The 21701-nt window shown below is 40.4% G+C and overlaps 1 protein-coding gene across 1 annotated transcript; it reads right to left on the bottom strand.

Annotated features, from left to right (window-relative positions):
• Positions 1–128: 128 nt before the first annotated feature.
• Positions 129–20639, bottom strand: LOC138419246 (zinc finger protein 665-like). Its single transcript, XM_069551859.1, has 4 exons — positions 20577–20639; positions 18522–18599; positions 14824–14950; positions 129–8656 (listed from the first exon to the last, which is right to left on the bottom strand). The coding sequence occupies exons 2-4, from the start codon at positions 18534–18536 to the stop codon at positions 7182–7184; spliced, it is 1617 nt and encodes a 538-aa protein (XP_069407960.1). The 5' UTR covers positions 18537–18599; positions 20577–20639; the 3' UTR covers positions 129–7181.
• Positions 20640–21701: the final 1062 nt, after the last annotated feature.

The following is a 21701-nucleotide window of genomic DNA, read 5'->3' as shown; positions in this document are numbered from 1 at the left end:
CCCAGGCCCTGGCAGTGCAAGCACTGAGTATCAGCCACTGGACTGCCACGGAATTCCCTAAAATAAAGAAATATTTCCATTTGCAACAACATGGAAGGTACTAAGCTAAGTGAAAAAAGAGTCAAAGACAAATACCACATGGTTTTACTTATCTATAGAATCTAAAAGAGAAAAAATTGCAAAATACAGTGAAAACAGACACAGAAAAAACATGTGATTTCCAGAGTGAGGTAGAGGAGTGAATTATGTGAAGGAGTTTAAAACGGGCACATTGACAATTACACAGTAAGTCAGGAGCATGTATAATATACAGCATGAATAATAGGGTCAATAATATGGTAAGAATTTTGTTTGGGCACAGATGGCTACTAGACTTACTGTGGTAGGTCATTTCATAATGTTTGCAAAAATTAAACATTAAATATTACACCTGAAACAAAAATTGTACAGCAATATGTTTCAACTAAAATTAAAAAGATGTTCCACTGGAGAGACACCATACTAAACTAATTAATATAGGTGGCAAGGCCCATAACCAGGGCAGTCACCTCACTTGATATCAGAAGAAAGACTTTTGAGGAAAACCACACAAATGCATGAGAAAGCTGATCCAAATTTTAAGCGTGGTAGAACATAACACACTTCTTTCCAGGGAGAAACTTGACGAATGTACTGAATGTGATCAACTTTATAAAAATATATATGCCTTTGTGGTCTTGAAAGAATTAATATAATATAGAAACCATACAAGAATGTTAAGACTTTGCAGCAATTACTCAGGATACTTCACAAGGAATTCACACTAGACAGAAACATGACAAATGCAATGGGGAGATAAATCTTCAAACAATCCTCTCAATGGACTTAAAAATAAGAAAACTTACAGTGGGAAGAAACTCAGTCTATTAGGTTTGAAATAACCAATCTCAGATGTTAAATTCTACAGAGAATTGAAAGTTAAAATTTCTTAAAATTCATGAGTTGATACCTGTCAAAGGATCAGACATCTGTGGAAAGATCTAATTATCTGCAGATGGTACATTGTTGATTCAATTATCTGAGGTCTCCTGAAAAGGGTCCATTAATGACCTACAACCTGAAGTTTGGAATCTGTTGATGTTATTGTTCCATTATCTGCCTTTCATTTGTCACCATGATAGTCTCAGGGAAAAGATGGGTAAGATGAAACCCTACCTATTGCATTAGGTGGGGTTTATTCATATCCATGAGACCAGGAAAAACTAGGACACTGATTTTAAGAAGCTGCTGCTCCTGCTGCTAAGTTGCTTCAGTCGTGTCCGATTCTGTGCCACCCCACAGAACGGCAGCCTGCCAGGCTCCCCCGTCCCTGGGATTCTCCAGGCAAGAATACTGGAGTGAGTTGCCATTTCCTTCTCCAATGCATGAAAGTGAAAAGTGAAAGTGAAGTCGCTCAGTCATGTCCGACTCTTAATGACCCCATGGACTGCAGCTCACCAGGGTCCTCCATCCATGGGATTTTCCAGGCAAGAGTACTAGAGTGGGGTGCCATGGCCTTCTCCGGATTTTAAGAAGCAAGATGGTATTAATTTGAGAGCATGGGGACAGCCAGAGTAGAGATGTAAAAATATTATCTAAAATATGCTTTGGGAAAAAATAAATAAATAAATAAAATATGCTTTGGGGACCTCCCTGGTGTGCTTCCCTGGCTCAAATGGTAAAGAATCTGCCTGTAATGTGGGAGACATGGGTTTGATCCCTGGGTTGGGAAGATCCTCTGGAGAAGGGAATGGCAATCCACTCCAGTATTCTTGCCTGGAGAATCCCATGGACAGAGAAGCCTGGTGGGCTGCAATCCATGGGGTTGCAAAGATTCAGATACGACTGAACGACTAACACACAACACACACACCTGGTGGTACAGTGGCTAAGACTCCACTCTTAGTGCAGGAGGCCAGAGTTCAATCCCTGGTCAGGGCACTAGATCCTAAATGCCAAAACGAAAAGATCCCATGTGCTGCAACTAAGACCCGCTGCGGACAAATTAATTTAAAAATAAAATATCATGTTTTTGGTGGCCATGACACCTTCTCTAGATATGTTGTTATGAATGAGGGCCATCATTGATGATTATATGAAAGATTATTCTAGCAGATGGTCAAGAAAGAGAGTAGAACTTGACACTGTGAAAGTCAGGTTTTCATATGTGTTTCATGATGGGCTACATGTGGAAGAAAAAAAAAAGAGCAGGGGAACATGGGTTTTTTTGGTTGTTTGTCTGGTTTTTAACTGCACCCCATGGCATGTGGGATCTTACTTCCCTGACCAGGAATTGAGCCTGTACCACTGGCATTCGAAGGCACAGTCTGAACCACTGGCCCACAGGGGAAGATCCTCTCTCCCTTTTAAAAGGGAATAGCTGTTATCTACCATGGTGGTGGTGATGGTGGTTTAGTCATTAAGTCATGTCCTACTCCTGTGACCCCATAGACTGAGGCCCACCAGGCTCCTTTGTCCTTGGGATTTCTCAAGCAAGAACTAGAGTGAGTTGCCATTTTTTTCTCCAGGGAATCTTTCCGACTCAGGGATTGAACTCGCATCTCCTGCACTGGCAGGTGGAGTCTTTACCACTGAGCCACCAAGGAAGCCCTTTGTTGTCTACCATAGATTATGGAAAATTCGTTTTATTTCAGAACGCTGCAGACAGAGTATTACTGAAGTTAATTCAGCGAAAAGAACAAGAGTAGAGAGTGCTTGACAGGGATTCAAATAGGCACACTGTTTTTACATTTTCATACCATTTTGTTTAGAATGTATCACTTTCCATATCTAAATTAATGAATGAATGAAACTTCCCTGGTGGTCCATTGGCTAAAACACTACATTCTCAATGCAGGTGGCCCAGATTCAGTCCCTGTTCAGGGAACTAAGCCCCACAAACCACAACTAAGACCCACCAGAGCCAAATAAATAAATAAAAATAAATATTAAAATAATTAATCCCTGCCTGCAATGCATTAGACCCAGTTCTCCTGTGTTTCCTGCATTGGCAGGCAAATCCTTTGCCACTGAGACACCTGGGAAGCCCCACAGCAGTTACATTACTATATAATTAATATGAGTCTCATCTTAAAATATATTTGGAGGTGATGTTAGAATATTTCCCAATTACAAGCCTCCTGTATATTTCTCACATTCAGGTAGAATGACATGGTTAAAAAGCATTTCAAAAAAACAAATAAACAACAAAAAAAAGCATTTCAAAATGGATTCTTTGATTCCTTGCCCTGATACTGGAATCAGAATAACTATATCAAAATTGGCAGTCCAGTGGTTAGGAATTGGCACTTTAACTGCTGAGAGTGCAGGTTCAATCCCAGGTCAGGGAACTAGGATCCTGCAAGCCACATAGAATAGCAACGCCCCCGCCCCGCCCCCGCCAAAACGATGGTGAATTATTTAAGTGTAGTTAGTATCAGATAGAGCAGAAAGGAAATAAATCTATGACTCATAAAACATAAGGGCTCTGAAAAGTTTTGCTTGGCATTTCAAACATGAGGCAAAGTCACCATATGTTATGTGGAATATCATACTCTAGGTATAAAGAACAAAATCTTTTGATATAATCTCTCTCTAACACTTTTTCCCCCTTTGTTTTTCTTTGTTCAAGAGAAAAATATTAAATTAGAAATTTCACATCTATTATTAAAATTATGGTGCCCATTTAATGCAAATGGCTAATAATATCAGCAAATAATGACTAGGATTATTGTTTCATGAAAATTAGACCAAATCTATAATCGAAAATTGTTTTGCCTCTCAACCTTCACTCTTCTTGGTCATTCAGCAGCCATCTTGCTGTGAGGACACTGAAGACTAAGTGCTCATGGAGGCTGAAGGGGCAGAGCACTCATCACATCCCACATAGCATCTTCTGGAGCTTCCTGTTTGGTGAGAATGATAAGCCTAATTCTTTCAGTTACTATTTGCCAAATGGCCTCTCACCCACGAATAAAAACTATCCTACCCGAGAAACAGAATTACTATTTTGTCATGGGTGTAGAATGGAGCATTACTGAAAGAATCCTGAATTGAAAATGTGTATTATAGCGGGGGAAGGAGAGAGTGGAATGAATTGAGAGAGTAGCATTGAAACATACACATTAACATGTGTAAAACAGACAGTTAATGGAAAGTTGCTGCATAACACAGGGAGCTCAAACCCAGTGCTCTGTGACAACCTAGAGGGGTGGACGGGGTGGGGGTAGGAGGGAGGTTCAAGAAGGAGGGGGCACATGTAGACTTATGGCCGATTCACGTTGTTGTATGGGAGAAACCAACACACCACTGTAAAGCAATTATCCTCCAAATAAAAATAAATTAAAAAAAAGAGAAAATGTTGTAGATTAAAAAAACTTCATGAAGACATTTCTTTTGAGTTAGATCTGTTTAGCACATGTTGGAGAAAATTCACAATGTGTGAATAAATCACACTGTGAGAATTTATGAGAAACATTCAAAATGCTTGGGTGTAACAGAGTAAGGAATTTGGTGCCACAAATACAATATGATTACGTTTAATATTAGACTATTTGACTTACTGCTCTATGAGCCTACCTATTACAGAACGCTTTGCACTGATAAAGTGCATTCACACACCTGTCAGTTGAAAATGGTTTCAATCACTGGATATCAAGCAGGAAATAAAATCAATACCCTGCCTTCAAGGAGCATATTCTATAGGGGAAAGTCACCAATAATTAAATCATATATGATGCTGTTAAGTACTACTAAGGTGTAATGTACAAAGATGAAGTGACAGGGTGCCCTAAATTAAACAATGTGTTCAGAAAATGCTCATGTAACAAGAAGACATCTGAATAAAATCATTCATTAATTCAAAGTGTGCGCCATCCAGATACAAATGGGGACACATGAAACAAAGGATCTAAGTGGCTTCTGGATCCTGGAACATAAGGCTTTGGCTCATTTTCCAGTTCTGACCTCCAGAACCATAAGAGAATAAACTTGTGTTCCTTCAAGTCTCTCAGTTTGTGATAACTTGTTAAAAGTAGAAACAGGAAATTTAAGGAAATAACGCACGTAGAGAATCAAAAGAATCTATACAAATTTCTAGAAAAAAGTATAATTTACAAGGTGTCAGGACATAACATGCAAAAATCTACTGTAATTTTATATGCATGCAATTTACAAATGGAAACTGAAATTAAATATAGAATACGATGTTTGCTCAAAAAGAAGAAAAATGTGTAAATCTAACAAAATAAAGACTTTTATGCTTAAAACCTACAATGGGAAAGAATGAAATCAAAGACGATCTATTTAGGTCATCTGAGAGAAACAAGATATTCACTGAACTGTTAATAAAACATACATATGTTGACTGAAAGATACAACATAAGAAGTGATATTAAAATATCCCAAATTGACATACAAGTTTAATGCATTTTCCATCAAGATTTTTGTAGATTCAAATAAGATTATTCTAAAAATAACAGAGAGAGGCGAAAAAACTAGAAGAGCTAAAATACCTGAAAAATACTGCAGTGGTTGGAATCGTCCCACATGATCTCAAGATTTCTAATACAGTGACAGGAATCAAGACTGTGTGGGATTTGTGGAATAACAGACGCAAAGACCGATGGAACAGAATGAGGAGACAAGAAATAGCCCTCCATCACTACAGCTTTTCCCAGATGGCACAGGGGTAAAGAATCCACCTGCCAATGCAGGAGATGCAAGAGACGCAGTTTCAATCCCTGGGTGGGGAAGATGCCCTGGAGGAGGAAACGGCAACCCACTGCAGTATTCTTGCCTGGGAAACCCCATGGACAGAGGAGCCTGGTGGGCTACAGTCCATGGGGTCACAAAGAGTTAGACATGACTGAGAACACCACACAGGACATTAACTCTTGAACAGCACAGGTTTCAGCTGTGTGGATTCGATTATATGGGCATTTTTTCCTAATAAACACTACTACAGTACTACAGGATATGAGGTCAGTTGAATCTGAGGATGCAGAACCACGGATATAGCAAGATAGCATTAAATTATACATGGATTTAGAACTGCTCAGGAGACTAAACCCTAACTCCCTGCCTTGTTCAAGGGTCAAGTGTACTTCCCATTACTTTTTCATAAAGGTACCCAGGCAGCTCAATGAAGGAAGGCTGGTCCCACACATGTCAATGAAATATTCATAGTACAAAAGAAAATTTCTCCATTTAAACTTTACATCTGTCAAACATCAGCAAAAAGTTAATCAATGCTCTAAAACAAATTATGGAACTTTACACTATAAGAGAGTTAGGAAAAATGCTATAGAACAAAAAGTTCAGAATCTGGAACTTGACACAGAGTCCTTAGACATGTCACAAGAGCGTGACCCAGGGAGAATATACAAAAACCTTAGAGTGAAAAGCGTTTTTGCCCTCAACCTTCAGCCTTCTCAGTCATAGAGCAGTCATGTTATTATAAGGTGGAGCTTAAGTACTCATGGAGGTTACAGAGGCAGAGGACCCCATCACAACCCACATGGCAGCCTCCGGACTTCCTGTTAGATGAGAATGATAAACCTCCTACTACTTTCAGTCCCTGTTCTCCAGGTGGTCTGTCACTCACAAATAAAAACTGTCCTACCTGAGCAATAAGATTACTATTTCACATCCATGGCATTTGTGAGATAATCTTGAGAATGAGTTAATTAATAAATTACTCCTCTTAAGGCCTGACCACAATAAAATACACTTATCTAGTTTCTATGCAGAATGAATTTTCCAATGAAGCCTAAGATGTGGATACCTGCTAAAAGCCTTGTCGTATCACTGTATTATTAAAGTCTCTCATCAGAATGGGTCACCTGATGGTAACTCGGGCTTGACACTGAAGGATTTGCCACACTCATTTTATTTGAAAGGTTTCTCTCCAGTATAAATTATCTGGCAGATCTCAAGGTATGAACTTGGGCTGAAGACTTTGAGATACTTAGTACATTTATAAAGTTTCTCTCCACTCTAGATTATCTGATAGAAAATGAGGCTTGCAGGCACAAAATCTTTGGCATACTCATGACATTTGCTTAGCTTCTCCCTACTATGAAATCTCCAGTGAACTGTACGCTGTAAATTTTGAGTGAAGACTTCCCACATGTCACACTTACATAGTTTCTTTCATGTATAAATTATCTGATACTTAGTGAGGGTTGAGAACTCAGTAAAGGCATTTCAAGTTCATTACACATGAAAGCCTTCTCTACGTTATGTATTCTCTGATGAACTGCAAAAACTGAATTTCGACTGAAGACCTCCCCACACTCATGACATTTGTAAGGTTTCTCTCCCGCGTGAATTCTCTGATGCTTTCCAAGGTTTGGCTTTTGAGAAAACAACCTGCCACACTCATTACATTTGAAAGGTTTCTCTCCAGTATGAATTCTTTGATGACTTTCAAGATTTGCATTTCGACTGAAGACCTTCCCACACTCATTACATTTGTAAGACTTTTCTTCAATATGAACTCTCTGATGCTTTGTAAGGTATGCTCTTTGATTAAAAAATTTGCCACACTTATTACATTTGTAAGGTTTTTCACCAGAATGAATTCTCTGATGACTTACAAGATTTGAATTTTGACTGAAGACCTTGCCACACACATTACAGTTATAAGGTTTCTCTCCAGTATGAATTCTTTGATGACTTGCAAGATTTGAATACTGATTAAAGACCTTGCCACAATCATCACATTTGTAAGGTTTCTCCCCAGTATGAATTCTCTGATGTCTTCCAAGATGTGAATTTTGACGGAAGACCTTACCACACTCATTACATTTGTAAGGTTTCTCTCCGTTGTGAATTCTCCGATGAATTCTAAGGCATGAATTTTGACTAAAGACTTTGCCACAGACATCACACTTACATAATTTCACGCCTGTATGGATTACCTCATGTGTGGAGAGTTGAGAGCCACGAATAAAGGTTTTGCCACACTCATTGCATCGGTAAGGTCTCTCTCCGGTATGAATTCTTTGATGACGTTTAAGGGAGGAATTTTGACTGCAGACTTTGCTACATACATCACATTTATACACTTTCTCTCCTGTATGCCTTATCTGATGTCTACGGAGGGATGAGCTGTGATTAAAGGTTTTACCACACTCGTCACATTTGTAAGTTTTCGCACGAGTGTGAGTTGTCCAATGACTTACAAGGTGTGACTTTAGACGAAAAACATTGCCACATATACCACACTTGTATAATTTCTCTCCTGTATGGATTAGAAGGTGTCTACTGAGGGAGGAGCCATAATTAAAGGATTTACCACACTCGTGACATTTGTAAATATTTTTCTTAAATATATGCAGTTCATCCTGAAAGCTTATCACAAATCTATTTTTAATTGGCTTCTTTCCTGCATTCCACCTACCTTGTCGATCTCTTCTGTGAGTTACATTTTCCTTATATATTACAGGCATTCCTTTGTAATTTCTTTCATCATTCTTCCACTGACACCCAAAGTCATCTTCCTGGATTTCCGTGAAGCAAAAATATTTCATTTCAGGGCTTTCTTGTCTTTCCAATGTCACTGTTTGGAATGCATCTCCTCTATCACTACTTGCTATTGGTTGTAATTTCTTGACCACATGTATATGAGAGATATCTACAAGATACAAAGAACCATAAAGTGTATTATTCAGTACAACTCATGAATAAAAGTGTAATGTTGAATATATGACATTAAACCAAAGGTAGGGAACTGCCTGGCAGTCCAATGGTTAGGGCTCTGTGCTCCCACTGCAAGGGTGATGGGTTCGATCCCCAGTCAGGGATCAAAGATGTTGCACAGCATGGCCAAAATAAAATAAAACAAACCAAAAGTACTACTTATGCCCAATAAGGTTATGAAACTTCCAAATCATGACCTTAAAAATTTTAGGAACACTAAAGGAATAGACTCTTTACTAAAGAAAGAGTGATTATATGTTAGGTGAGTATGACATGGCTGGATACCATCACTGATTCAATGGACATGACCTTGGGCAAACTCCAAGAGATAGTGAGGGACAGGAAGGCCTGGCATGCTGCAGTCCCTAGGGTTGCAAAGAGTCAGAGCACAACTTAGAGACAGAACAATAACAACAACGACAGCTGAGTTCTAACACCCTGTGACAAAAACATTCACACTAGACAAATGTAGGTTAACTCTCAAAGAAAGAATATTTTGTCACTATGACACCAAAGTATATACCAATTAACAATACATATACTGTGGTCTTGCTATTAAGGAGACAAAAAATATTATACTGTACATATATTCTGTATTCTATGTCATACAAATAAATGCTAAAGACCACACAATCCACTGTAATGTACATGCTCCTGCTGCTGCTAAGTCACTTCAGTCATGTCCGACTCTGTGTGATCCCATAGACGGCAGCCCATCCCAGGCTCTGCCATCCCTGGGATTCTCCAGGCAAGAAGACTGGAGTGGGTTGCCATTTCCTTCTCCAATGCATGAAAGTGAAAAGTGAAAGTGAAGTTGCTCAGTCGTGTCTGACCCTCAGCAACCCCATGGACTGCAGCCTTCCAGGCTCCTCCGTCCATGGGATTTTCCAGGCAAGAGTACTGGAGTGGGGTGCCATGTACATAACCCAAAACAAACTTATCTAATGAACAACTAATGGGTAGTATGGAATTATAAAATTACAGCATATAAAAATGGAAGAATTTGTTAACACAACTTTTCACAAAAAAATTTTCTGTACATCTGCTATAGAGCTATGTACCCATAAAGAATATGTATTTTACAACATTAACAAATGGTACATGTCAGTTGCAGTCTATAATAAAAGCTGAAAAACCATCATATATTAATCACAATTAAGAGTTAACCAATAAAATATTCTAGAGTTATGTAACCTAACAGCAAATAAATAAAGTCATTCCCAGCCTTCACAGAACACTTAAAATTCTCCAGTTCATTGGCTCTAAAAAGATAGGTAATAAAAATATCAACTAGGGTCAGACGCAATGTTGATTAGCACAAACTGGAGATGAAAAGCATACAAGATGTGATGCAAAATAGTATTATAATAAACATGACAGAATATTAATATAACTATTTATAAAAAGTAACTTTTCAGGCTTCCGTGGTGGCTCAGTGGTGAACAATCCGCCTGCCAATGCAGGAGATGTGGGTTTCACCCCTGATCCAGGAAGACTCCACATTCCTCAGAGCAATTAGTCCGTGTGCCACAGCTATTGAACCTGTGCTCTAGAGCCTGGAAGCTGCAACTATCAAAGCGTGCACACCCTAGAGCCCTGCTCCACAAAAGAGAAGCCACAACATGAGAAGGCCACACACAGCAGCTAGAGAGTGGCCCCTGCCCTCCACAACTAAAGAACAAGCACAGGAGGCAATGAACAGTCAGCACAGCCAAAAATAAATACATAATTTTTTTTAAAGCAACTTTTCAATCATGATTATAAAACATGCAAGAGTCTAAGCCATCAAAGAACACTAATTTTTTCAAAAGGCTTGTTTTTAAAGGTTTAAAAAGCGGGAGGTAAATCAACACAAGTTTTCAAATCACAGGTTTGACTCACAGATTTCTATGCATGACCACAATTGATACAGAAAGTACTGAGAGACACAGGATTTGAACCGGAACTTCCAAATAACGACATATTCTAAAGGATGACTGCTCACCCTAGCAGTATAGATTACAAAATATTAAAACAAATACCAGGAGTTTAAAAAGAGTATTCCAAGGGAGACACAAAAGAAGTCAGCCATGTAACTAATAATGTTATTTAGCCACCCTTCCTGAAAATGGTTTTTCTAAGTCTTCACAGCTGCACATAGTGATTTTGGTCATCTCATGAGAAAGTCGTACAACAGAAAAAGAGGGACCATTTTTACACTGAGTGATGTGGAAGGTGGAGCGATGAGTGAAGGAGTGCGGGGAAACTGGGATGAAAATAATGATTTAAATATGTGAGCAAATGACAGTCTTCCCATCCACATAAAAGCACCATGTGAAGAAAGGTCCAGAATGAGAAATGGCATGAGTGCAGCACAAGGTATATGCATACGTGGGAGCACAGCTAGTGACTGTGTATCTAGATGAACATAACTGTACCAGAGAGCAGCCAAGATGGCGGAGCAGACGTGTCCTACGCTCACTTCCTCTCATGAGCACAACCATCTCACTTTCTTTCCCGAGCACCAAAATCACAATAATCTGCAATATGACCATCACTGACAAAGACTAAAATCTACCAGAAAATACCTGCTACAACTAAAGCCATAAAGAACGAACCCCAACAACACAGGAGGGACGGGGCGGACCCATGATACAATCTAATCTCATACTTTGTGTAGGTGACAGACAAACTGGAGAATAATTACATACGCAGTTTCTCCCACAGAAGCCCCACATCAGACCCTCCAAACCAGGGGTCCGACATCAGGAAGAGGAGAATGTGAATAAAGTTTTCCTGGAATAAACTCCTACATCATTTCCTCTGGCTCATAGAGGATGGTCATTAGTATCTGGAAACAAGATTGACACCATGTCCTTGAGATGGGCTTTCATGACAGTCGTCAAAGCCAAGAAAAGGAAAAAAACAATGGGGAAAGACTCATCAGTGAGGCTCTCATGATACTTTCTATCTCGTATCCTACAACATGCTGACCAGTCTACTAAGTAGCTTCAAGTGGTGACTTAGTACATAGCAGGAAAATATTTAAAAATTTAAGGAAAAGCATTCTCCATCAAAACCTTTCTGTTAGTAAATTCAACCCACAGAGAGTCCATCTGGCGCTCTCTACTACAAGTGGATTATCATAGTAACGAAACTGGATAAAATTATAGACTAGGAATATCTATTTCAAAAGCAAGTTTCACACTCAAGATTATAAACTTTTCTACTTGAAGCCAAGAATGTGCTAGTTATTTTTATATTTCTCCCAGAGCCTAATGAAAGCCAATAAAATAATTAATTAATTTATTGTTTATTTAATCACACATACACACAAAATCCCTCAAGTTTCAAAAGGTAAAATTCACGCAAAGGTAGAAGAATATGGAATCAGGAGAGTATACTGATTAGGTACAGCCACAGAAGAGCCATAAAAGAGTGGAAAAAAATACAAAATTTGGTGAAGAGATGAAACCATGCACTCAACCTAAGATGCCAAACCAATAGCTTGAAATATACACATATTTCCCTCATGAGGAACTAGGAAGTAAAAGAAGAGGATCTCTTTGTCCACTGTCTTTGTAGTTTTGCCATGTAAAAATTAAGCGAGACCCAATCTACCTCCCTGTTTCACACATCCCTGAAGTGTGTGGCAAAAATCAGAACAAAAGAAATGGCTGCGAATCTAAACAGGGGAGGGAGCTTGAGACAACAGCTCCCTGAAGGTGCCACATGGAATCAAAAAGCATGTGCTTTTGATTTTGATCAAATGCCTTCCCATCTTCTGATTAGATCTTTTGAAGAACACAAATCGGGATGAAAGGGAGAGAAAAGCCCAGGGAGTGAGTCCAGAAGCATCAACTCTTATTTATACATACTGAGAACTGAGCATCCAATGAAATTGAGTCCAGAGAGAGAAGTGAAAGGGGGTAAAAGACCCTTTTAAAGCAACCCTCTTACATAGGCAAAACACCCTCTGACATAAATCACAGCAGGGTCCTCTATGATCCACCTCCCAGAATTCTGGAAATAAAAGCAAAAATAAACAAATGGGATCTAATTAAAATTAAAAGCTTTTGCACAACAAAGAAAAATATAAGCAAGGTGAAAAGACAGCCTTCTGAATGGGAGAAAATAATAGCAAATGAAGCAACTGACAAACAACTACTCTCAAAAATATACAAGCAACTTATGCAGCTCAATTCCATAAAAATAAACGACCCAATCAAAAAATGGGCCAAAGAACTAAATAGACATTTCTCCAAAGAAGACATACGGATGGCTAACAAACACATGAAAAGATGCTCAACATCACTCATTATTAGAGAAATGCAAATCAAAACCACAATGAGGTACCACTTCACACCAGTCAGAATGGCTGCGATCCAAAAATCTGCAAGCAATAAATGCTGGAGAGGGTGTGGAGAAAAGGGAACCCTCCTACACTGTTGGTGGGAATGCAAACTAGTACAGCCACTATGGAGAACAGTGTGGAGATTCCTTTAAAAACTGCAAATAGAACTGCCTTATGACCCAGCAATCCCACTGCTGGGCATACACACCGAGGAAACCAGAATTCAAAGAGACACATGTACCCCAATGTTCATCGCAGCACTGTTTATAATAGCCAGGACATGGAAACAACCTAGATGCCCATCAGCAGATGAATGGATAAGAAAGCTGTGGTACATATACACAATAGAGTATTACTCAGCCGTTAAAAAGAATACATTTGAATCAGTTCTGATGAGATGGATGAAACTGGAGCCGATTATACAGAGTGAAGTAAGCCAGGAAGAAAAATACCAATACAGTATACTAACACATATATATGGAATTTAGAAAGATGGCAATGATGACCCTGTATGCAAGACAGGAAAAAAGACACAGATGTGTATAGCGGACTTTTGGACTCAGAGGGAGAGGGAGAGGGTGCGATGATTTGGGAGAATGGCATTGAAACATGTATACTATCATGTAAGAATCAAATTGCCAGTCTATGTCCGATGCAGGATATAGCATGCTTGGGGCTGGTGCATGGTGATGACCCAGAGAGATGTTATGGGGAGGGAGGTGGGAGGGGGGGTTCATGTTTGGGAACGCATGTACACCCGTGGTGGATTCATGTCAATGTATGGCAAAACCAATACAGTATTGCAAAGTAAAATAAAGTAAAAATAAAAAGTTAATTTTATAAATAAATAAATAAAGCAACCCTCTTCATGGTGCTCAAAGTCAACCAACAACTAGTTCACAGGGATCAGATGGCAGGGTGTAGATCATGATGAAGACTTTGCTTTTGTTTCTGGTGGGGCTCCTCCAGAGGGTGAAAGAATACATTCTACATGCTGAAGAACAGAATGATAACCCACGCGTAAGAAAAATGTGCTCTCAGCATTCACAATAAATAAACTTCTGTTTTCTGAAAAGAAATCTCCCACGTGGGTAGAGTTACCCAAAGACCAGTAATACTGCCACTTCCTCTCTGCCCTTCTGAGATCTAAGCTGTGTTCAGACTTTTGATACATTTCTATCATCGGTGATAGAAACATTTCTATCATTGCTCTTTTCATGTCACTCTTCACAGGCCAGGGCTGTTCCTCTTGTTCCAAGATGGAAATAATATTTTCATCAGAAATAGAAATTTCTGCTTCTCAAAAGAATGAAATGTGAAGAGCTGGGGCTTTTCTAGCTCTTTGTTCAGGTGAGGAGTGAGGACATTGAATGTGGGTCTGAAAAACTCTATCATAGGTTGGTCCATCACCTGCCTCCTACTGAATACAGGGGAAACAGTATAATATTCAGATAATGAGCTCTCTTCCAAGAAGTAGTGGAGCAAAAGCACAGGGGCAGAAAAAAAGAGAATTTGATATTTTAAAAGTTTGCCCTCAGCCTTATAAATACTTAAGCTCTGGAACAATGCCTGATGTATCATGAAATGGATTAATCATTTGCAGAAAAGCTAAGCTTAAACTCATGATACCACATCATGAAATTTTTCATGTCTGAATCAACAGGGATTTCAGATCAATCAAGCAAAACAGGGGCTCCCAAGGGGCACAGAAGGGAAATGCAATGATACCCAAGGACAGATTCCAATTTCTGAAGCGAAGTGATCCTCACCCACAGAGATCAGGTTCCTGAGGGTCTCCACCATCACATCCATGTAAAAGGCCCTCTGAGCAGGGTCCAGGCATTCCCACTCCTCCTGAGAGAATTCTACAGCAACATCCTTGAAGGTCAACTGTTCCTGAAACAAAAACATCTCATCAAAGGGCCATGAAGAGAGTTATTTTTGCACAAAATGAGAAGACGAGAAAGGAGTAAGGATCAGTTTAATCGAAGTATGTATTCCGACAGATCCAGGTAAATGTATCTGCAGCAAAGTATGCATCCATAATTTTAATTTCTTGTCCCTTTTCATAGAGATTATGATATCCTCCATACAACGTAGGTTTTTCACTTTTTCTGGACAACACACAAACAACCTAGAAATAAAATTCAGTAACAGGTGGTCTATGCAGAAATGTTACCTATTATGTTTTATACACCATGTGATATTCAATCTCTAGATGAGCTACAACACCAGTGGGATCTTCAGAGATGACAAAGTCCACAGTGGCTTTACAGAAAGGTCAAAATCTGCAATTATGACGATTACAAGAGCAATGACTCAGAGTGTTTGAACACTTCCTACATACCAAATTTCATTCTTAATAAATTTCTTACATGTATGAAATTGCTATAAACATAACAGCTCATTAGAGATGATCTCTTCCCATCTTACAGAGGAGAATATGTGGCAGACACACTTGGAGACACTTGACTCGGGTCATGAAACTAAACAGCAATATCAGAACTCAGAGGGTTGGCCTCTGGAATTGAAGCTAAAGAATCAAACAGTTGAATAAGAGAAAAAACAGTATTAAAGGCACACTGACAGAGGATTCACTAAGAAAATCTGAAAGAAGTTCATGGTGAACAACATGGAAGAGCATAAAAGATCATCATATATGTGGGCTCACACACAGACACAGAAGATGTTAGTAATCTTATTGCTATTTAAACCATTAACATGATGCTCCAAAAAAATTTTTTGAGGTCAAGGATTATATTTAAGATATAATTTCAAATGTAAAGATAGGTTTGAAATATGATGTTTTTATCAAAACCATGGACTTGTACTTCCATGTACTCACACACACACGTAAACACACAATTACTTGAAAAGACACGAGTTCCCTGATGGTCCAGTGGTTAGGATTCAGTGATTTCACTGCCGTGGCCCTGGGTTCAGTCTCTTGTCAGGAAACTAAAATCCTACAAGTGGCTTGGCTTGGTCAAAAATTAAAAAAAAAAAGATACAAACATTCAACTAGAAGGCTTTTCTTCTCAGATCAGGAAGAAGGCAAGGATACACACTTCTGTACTACTGTCCACCAAAGTACAGAAAGCCCTTATCAGAGAAATTAGACAAGAAAAAGAAATCAAACTTATCCAAACTGCAAAAAGTAAAATGATCTTTTTTTGTAGATGACAACCTTTATGTGTAAAAATAGTACAGATTTCACAAGGATATTGCTACATCAAAAAATAACTCTAGAAAAGTTTCAGGATACAAAGGTCCATGTGCAAAAATCAGGTAAATTTCTATACATAATGGTAGTGCTGGTTTAGATTTCTGTGTGCTCAGTCCCTCAGTTGTGTCTGAGTCTTGTGAGCCCATGGACTGTAGCCCACCAGGTTTCTCTGTCCATGAGATTTCCCAGGCTAGAATACTGGAATCGGTTGCCATTTCCTTCTCCAGGGGATCTTCCCAATCCAAGGATAAAATCCAGGTCTCCCGCATTGCAGCAAGATTCTTTACCGACTGCGGTACCAGGGAAGCATATACACAGTGAACAATGTCAAAAGAAAATTTTAAAAGAATCCTATTTCTAAAGCACCATAAGGATACAACACTTCATAAGAAATCCAACAAAGAGGTGAAAAACTTGTATACTGAAAACTATTAAACATTGCTGTAAGTTACACAAGGAGATACAAATAAACTGACATCCTATACTCTTGGATTGAAAGACTAAATATTCTTAAAATGAACTTATTACCCCAAATGTTTTATAGATTCAATCTAATCCCTATCAAAAGTCAAATGGCAATTTTGGTAGAAAATGTAAGTTATTACACTAAAATTCATAGGTAATCCCCAAGAATCCCAAATTGCCAAAGAAGAAAGTAAGGAACCCTTACAGATTTCAAAACATATTACAAAGTAAACAAGATGGTGTGGTACTGGCATAAACACAGATACATAAAGCAGTGCAAGAGAACAGAATGCTCAGAATTGCAGTATATCTGACACACAGCATCTCTTAATGTTGTAAAATGCTTTCTCTCAGTGGGTACATGTGGATATATAATCTGTATTAAGATAAATATTTTGTTTTCTTATAAGTTGTTTTATTTTCTCAGTTCTACAATGGTTTTGCAATCCTAAACTACAAGTTATTTAGATTATTTATTAGATAAGCTTGTTTTGGATTATTTAGCATTACAATCGGAGAAGGCAATGGCAACCCACTCCAGTACTCTTGCCTGGAAAATCCCATGGACAGAGGAGCCTGGTAGGCTGTAGTACATGGGGTCATTAAGAGTTGGGCACGACTGAGCGATTTTACTTTCATTTTTCACTTTCATGCATTGGAGAAGGAAATGGCAACCCACTCCAGTATTCTTGCCTGGAGAATCCCAGGGACAGAGGAGCCTAGTGGGCTGCCGTCTATGGGATGGCACAGAGTCGGACACGACTGAAGCAACTTAGCAGCAAAATGCATTTTCAGTGGTGCCAGGACCACAGAATAGAAGGAAGACAGTTTCAGTAATAAATGGTGCTGGAAAACTGGGTATCTACCAATAAAATTATAAAGCTGGAACCTCACCTGTATCAAAATGAGAAACTTCTATGTGTCAAAGGAGGCAATCAGCACAGTGAAAAGGTAACCTCCAAGGAATGGAGATGATGAAAATGGATTAAGAATCTCCAAGTTTCAGAGACTGATTTCATAGTTTAAAATCAAAGGAATGAAACACTTTGTATCACTGATATCTCTGAACTTCTCATTCCATTCCCAATCATCATTATTTTTTAATCATCAATATACCCATTTAGCTTCTGCCCAGTCACTTCAGTTGTGTCTGACTCTTTGCAATCCTATGGACTGTAGCGTGCCAGGCTCCTCTGTCCATGGGATTCTCCAGCCAAGAATACTGGAGTGGGTTGCCATTTCCTTCTTCAGGGGATCTTCCTAACCCAGAGATCAAACTTGCGTCTGCCTGCATCTCCTGCACTGCAGGCAGATTCTTTACCCACTGAGCCACCTGCATTAGCTTCTAATGCAGTATAAAAAGCCAGAACATATTTGCCACAATTAGTCTGTTTTCAAAAATGTACCAGGCAAAAATGCGTATTAACACCAGACTTCCATGTGCAGCTTCTTTATCCTGGTTGACAGAGAGCAGACAGCACATCCAGATGGGCCCTAAGCAATCCTTGCTGCCCAACAGCACTGAGACCCAGTCTCCAACCCGTGGGTGAGAAGCCCTGCCCAGGACGGTGCCCAGGGGAGCCTCCTCACAAGGGCCAAGTCACCGGGTCATAGGGAGACGGGATCTAAGTGGAGAGGACAGGCCCTGAGGGAAGGCCCCGGGTGAGTGTGCATGTACAGGAGACAGGACACTTCAGAGTCGGACACGATTAGCAAGTCCAGAGAAGGGCATTTCAGGAAGGACAGACTGAGAATCCACTGAGAATATGACCTTACCTGAGAAATGGCCATTCCTGACTCTTCTTTGCTCTTCCAGGCTTCTTCCTCAGTCTAATTGAGTCTTTAGAAGTCAATCTTGAAAGGTGAAAATAGGCAGTTTAATGCTTAAAATCAACACACCACCTTCCTATGCCCCAAACACATACATACACACACACACACACACACACACACACACACACACAGACCCCATCATGTGGAACAGACAGCCTTCTGCTGCACACTGTCTCAGGAGGGACTCAGAACAGTCAACTCCTACAGAGAGATCAACAAGTCAGTTCCTACACTTTTTTTCAGTGCTTGATATATCTTTGAAGATCAAATAGTGTAGGGTATCCTTTTTTTCACTAAATATATATTTTTTCAGATTATTTTCCACTAGAGATTATAAGATATTGAATATAGTTTCCTGCACTATACAGTAGGTCTTGTTTAATTATTCTATATATAGTAGTGTGTATCTGTTCATCCCAAACTTCTAATTTATCCCTCCTCCTCCTTCCATGTTTGGGAACCACAAGTTTGTTTTCAGTGTCTGTGAATCTAGTTCTGCTTTGTAAATAAATTCATTTGTACCATTTTTTTTTTTTTTAGATTTCACATATGAATGAACTCTGGGAGTTGGTGATGGTCAGGGAGGCCTGGCCTGCTGTGATTCATGGGGTGGCAAAGAGTCAGACACAACTGAGCGACTGAACTGAACTGATAAGTAATATCATGTCTGTCTGTCTGATTTCCTTCACTTAGTGTAACAATCGTGTCTACCTACACCATGTGTTTCCACATATTATTATCCTGTCTCCCTATTTCTATATCTTTCTCTTTTTGTTCCCCTCTACTTTCCTGCTGTTCCCTACCCCCTGTTTTCTCACACCTGTCTCACTCCACCCTGCGAATCATTCCCTCTCTTGATGCTCCTTGTCTGTAACCTTTCTGACTGCCCTTCATCTCTATGTATTTCTGCCTCTTTCTTCCCCGTTCTCTGCTTCCATTGTGCCCTTCAGTTACACCCCTTCTCTGTTACACTCCCTTCCTCCCCACTATCGGGCACCCAAGGTGGTGACGCTTCCTTCCTGCTCTCCCCCTTCGTTCTTGCAGTCAATAATTTTCCTCTCCGCTCCCAATCACCATGATGCTCTAAAGGCTGTGGTTCCACCTTTTATCCTCTCCCGAACTCTGTGTGAAGGGCCTCATCATTGTTGCCACCCTCCTACCAGTAGATCCAGAGCCCCTCTCCCTCTGTTGCTATCCAATTCCTGGAGATCTGGCTGGCATTTTTAACTTAGTTCTCTATTTTATTCACTTTCTACCTTCAAGCCGTAATCACTTTCACTTTACTATTTACAAGTCCCTGTCTGTTCCCATTGGTTCTCCTTCATTCTTTATCCTTCTCAATTTTTCTGTCTCAGTCGCTCTCTCTGTCTGCTTCTCCTGATCCTCCTCGCCCCTGTATTTACGAGGATGGCGACTGAGTAAGACACCCGTGGACTGAAAAAGACCGTTTGGAACTCTGGACCGAAGAACACTGGGCGTCACAGAGATGGCCCATGTCACCACCTCTACTCTGGGTTAGGGCTGACCAGGAGGGGGCCTTGACGAGCAGAAGGACGGGTCTGACGAGACGTGAGGACTGAGGGGCTGCGAGCAAGGGGGTCTTAGGAACGGGGCTGACTCTCCAGAATTCCGGGAGCGGGGCGGCCGGCGCGGCCTCCAGGGGCCGAGAGGGAGAGGCTAAAGGGGCCGCGAATCCACCTCGCAGACGAAGACTTTACAAGAGGCGGAAGGCAGAGATAGTAAAGGTTTTTAAGCAGGAAAATGCGGCGAAAGGCGGTGTTTACAAGACCGAAGGCAGAAAAGCCAAGGGCTTCGGTACTGGCCCCAGAGAAATTGAAAACGCAAAGGGAAACGGTCTACGAACTCTTAACACACGTCTCGGTTTACATGGCGAGTAGGGGCGTGAGAGGGAATTTAAAGACCGCAGTGACACCAAGACCGTGAAGATGGAGTCAGGAACCGCAAAGCACAGATTTAAGCTAGAGAAGAGAAACTTACGCTCTGCAGAGTGACCTTCGTCCCAAGCATTCCGTTTCCGGGTCTGCAGAGAACTGCGCGTGCGCGAGGCGAGGAGGCGGGGCCTCCTGGGCAGGGCCTGGGCGGAGCCCTAGCGACGGGTCGGTGGGCGGGCAGTCCAGGTGTGAGCCTGGACCACCCGAGGGCGGGAAAGGGGGTGGGTCTCAAGGTCCGTCCCTGTCCTTGACCGGCTTAATTGAAGTTGCAGAGAGTAACAACTTTAAGGTAAAGTTTGCATTTTTGTGGGCCAGTTATGTCCAAAAGTAACATAAGTTTCAACTTGTTCGATTTAAATAAAAGGCATTGTTTTTGCCAGCAAGCTGCTCTCCTGCCCTGCCGGTGAGGCCTAAAGACAATTCAGGATTCTGGAAATGTGGGGCTCCCGGAGAAGGCAATGGCAAGCCACTCCAGTACTCCTGCCTAGAAAATCCCATGGACAGAGGAGCCTGGTAGGCTGCAGTCCATGGGGTCGCTACGAGTCGGACACGACTGGGCGACTTCGCTTTCAATTTTCACTTTCATGCATTGGAGAAGGAAATGGCAACCCACTCCAGTGTTCTTGTCCGGAGAATCCCAGGGACGCGGGAGCCTGGTGGGCTGCCGTCTATGGGGTCGCACACGGCTGAAGCGACTTAGCAGCAGCAGAGTAGTTGACATAGGACAGTAGCTGGATGCGGGAGCATTTTGCACAATTAGAATTTAAGCAGTTTAAGGAAACAAGAACTGAATTTGTCTCTATTACACAGTAGAATGAGAAATACAAAACTTTCCCTACCTTGTATGGTCTATTTCATAATGCAGAACAGCTTCTCTACTCCTCTCTCTTTCACTGCAGAAGCCAAACTAAACACTGTTCAGTTCCAGAGACAAGGACAAGATCTGGGATCTGATACTGGAGTACTAAGGGAAGTGATAATTTAGATTATTAACCATGGCTTTAAAAAGAGCAATATTCTTTTAAAATTGTTTTAAATTTTATTGTTTCTCTTTTTTGCTAATGTGTTTTAATTATTTCCCTCTTTAAAACCAACTCTAGGGAGAGGGAGAGGGTGGGATGATTTGGGAGAATGGGAATTCTAACATGTATACTATCATGTAAGAATTGAA

Source organism: Ovis canadensis, chromosome 14 (genome assembly GCF_042477335.2).
Source record: "Ovis canadensis isolate MfBH-ARS-UI-01 breed Bighorn chromosome 14, ARS-UI_OviCan_v2, whole genome shotgun sequence".
Lineage (NCBI taxonomy): Eukaryota > Metazoa > Chordata > Mammalia > Artiodactyla > Bovidae > Ovis > Ovis canadensis.
This window is presented reverse-complemented; position numbering and strand designations above follow the sequence as displayed.

Bases quoted from the DNA above. Each gene is read 5' to 3' on its own strand.
- LOC138419246 (XM_069551859.1), bottom strand. The intron at 8,657-14,823 runs GTGAGGATCACT...TGTATCTTGTAG, and splicing joins CAGGAACCTGATCTCTGTGG to ATATCTCTCATATACATGTG.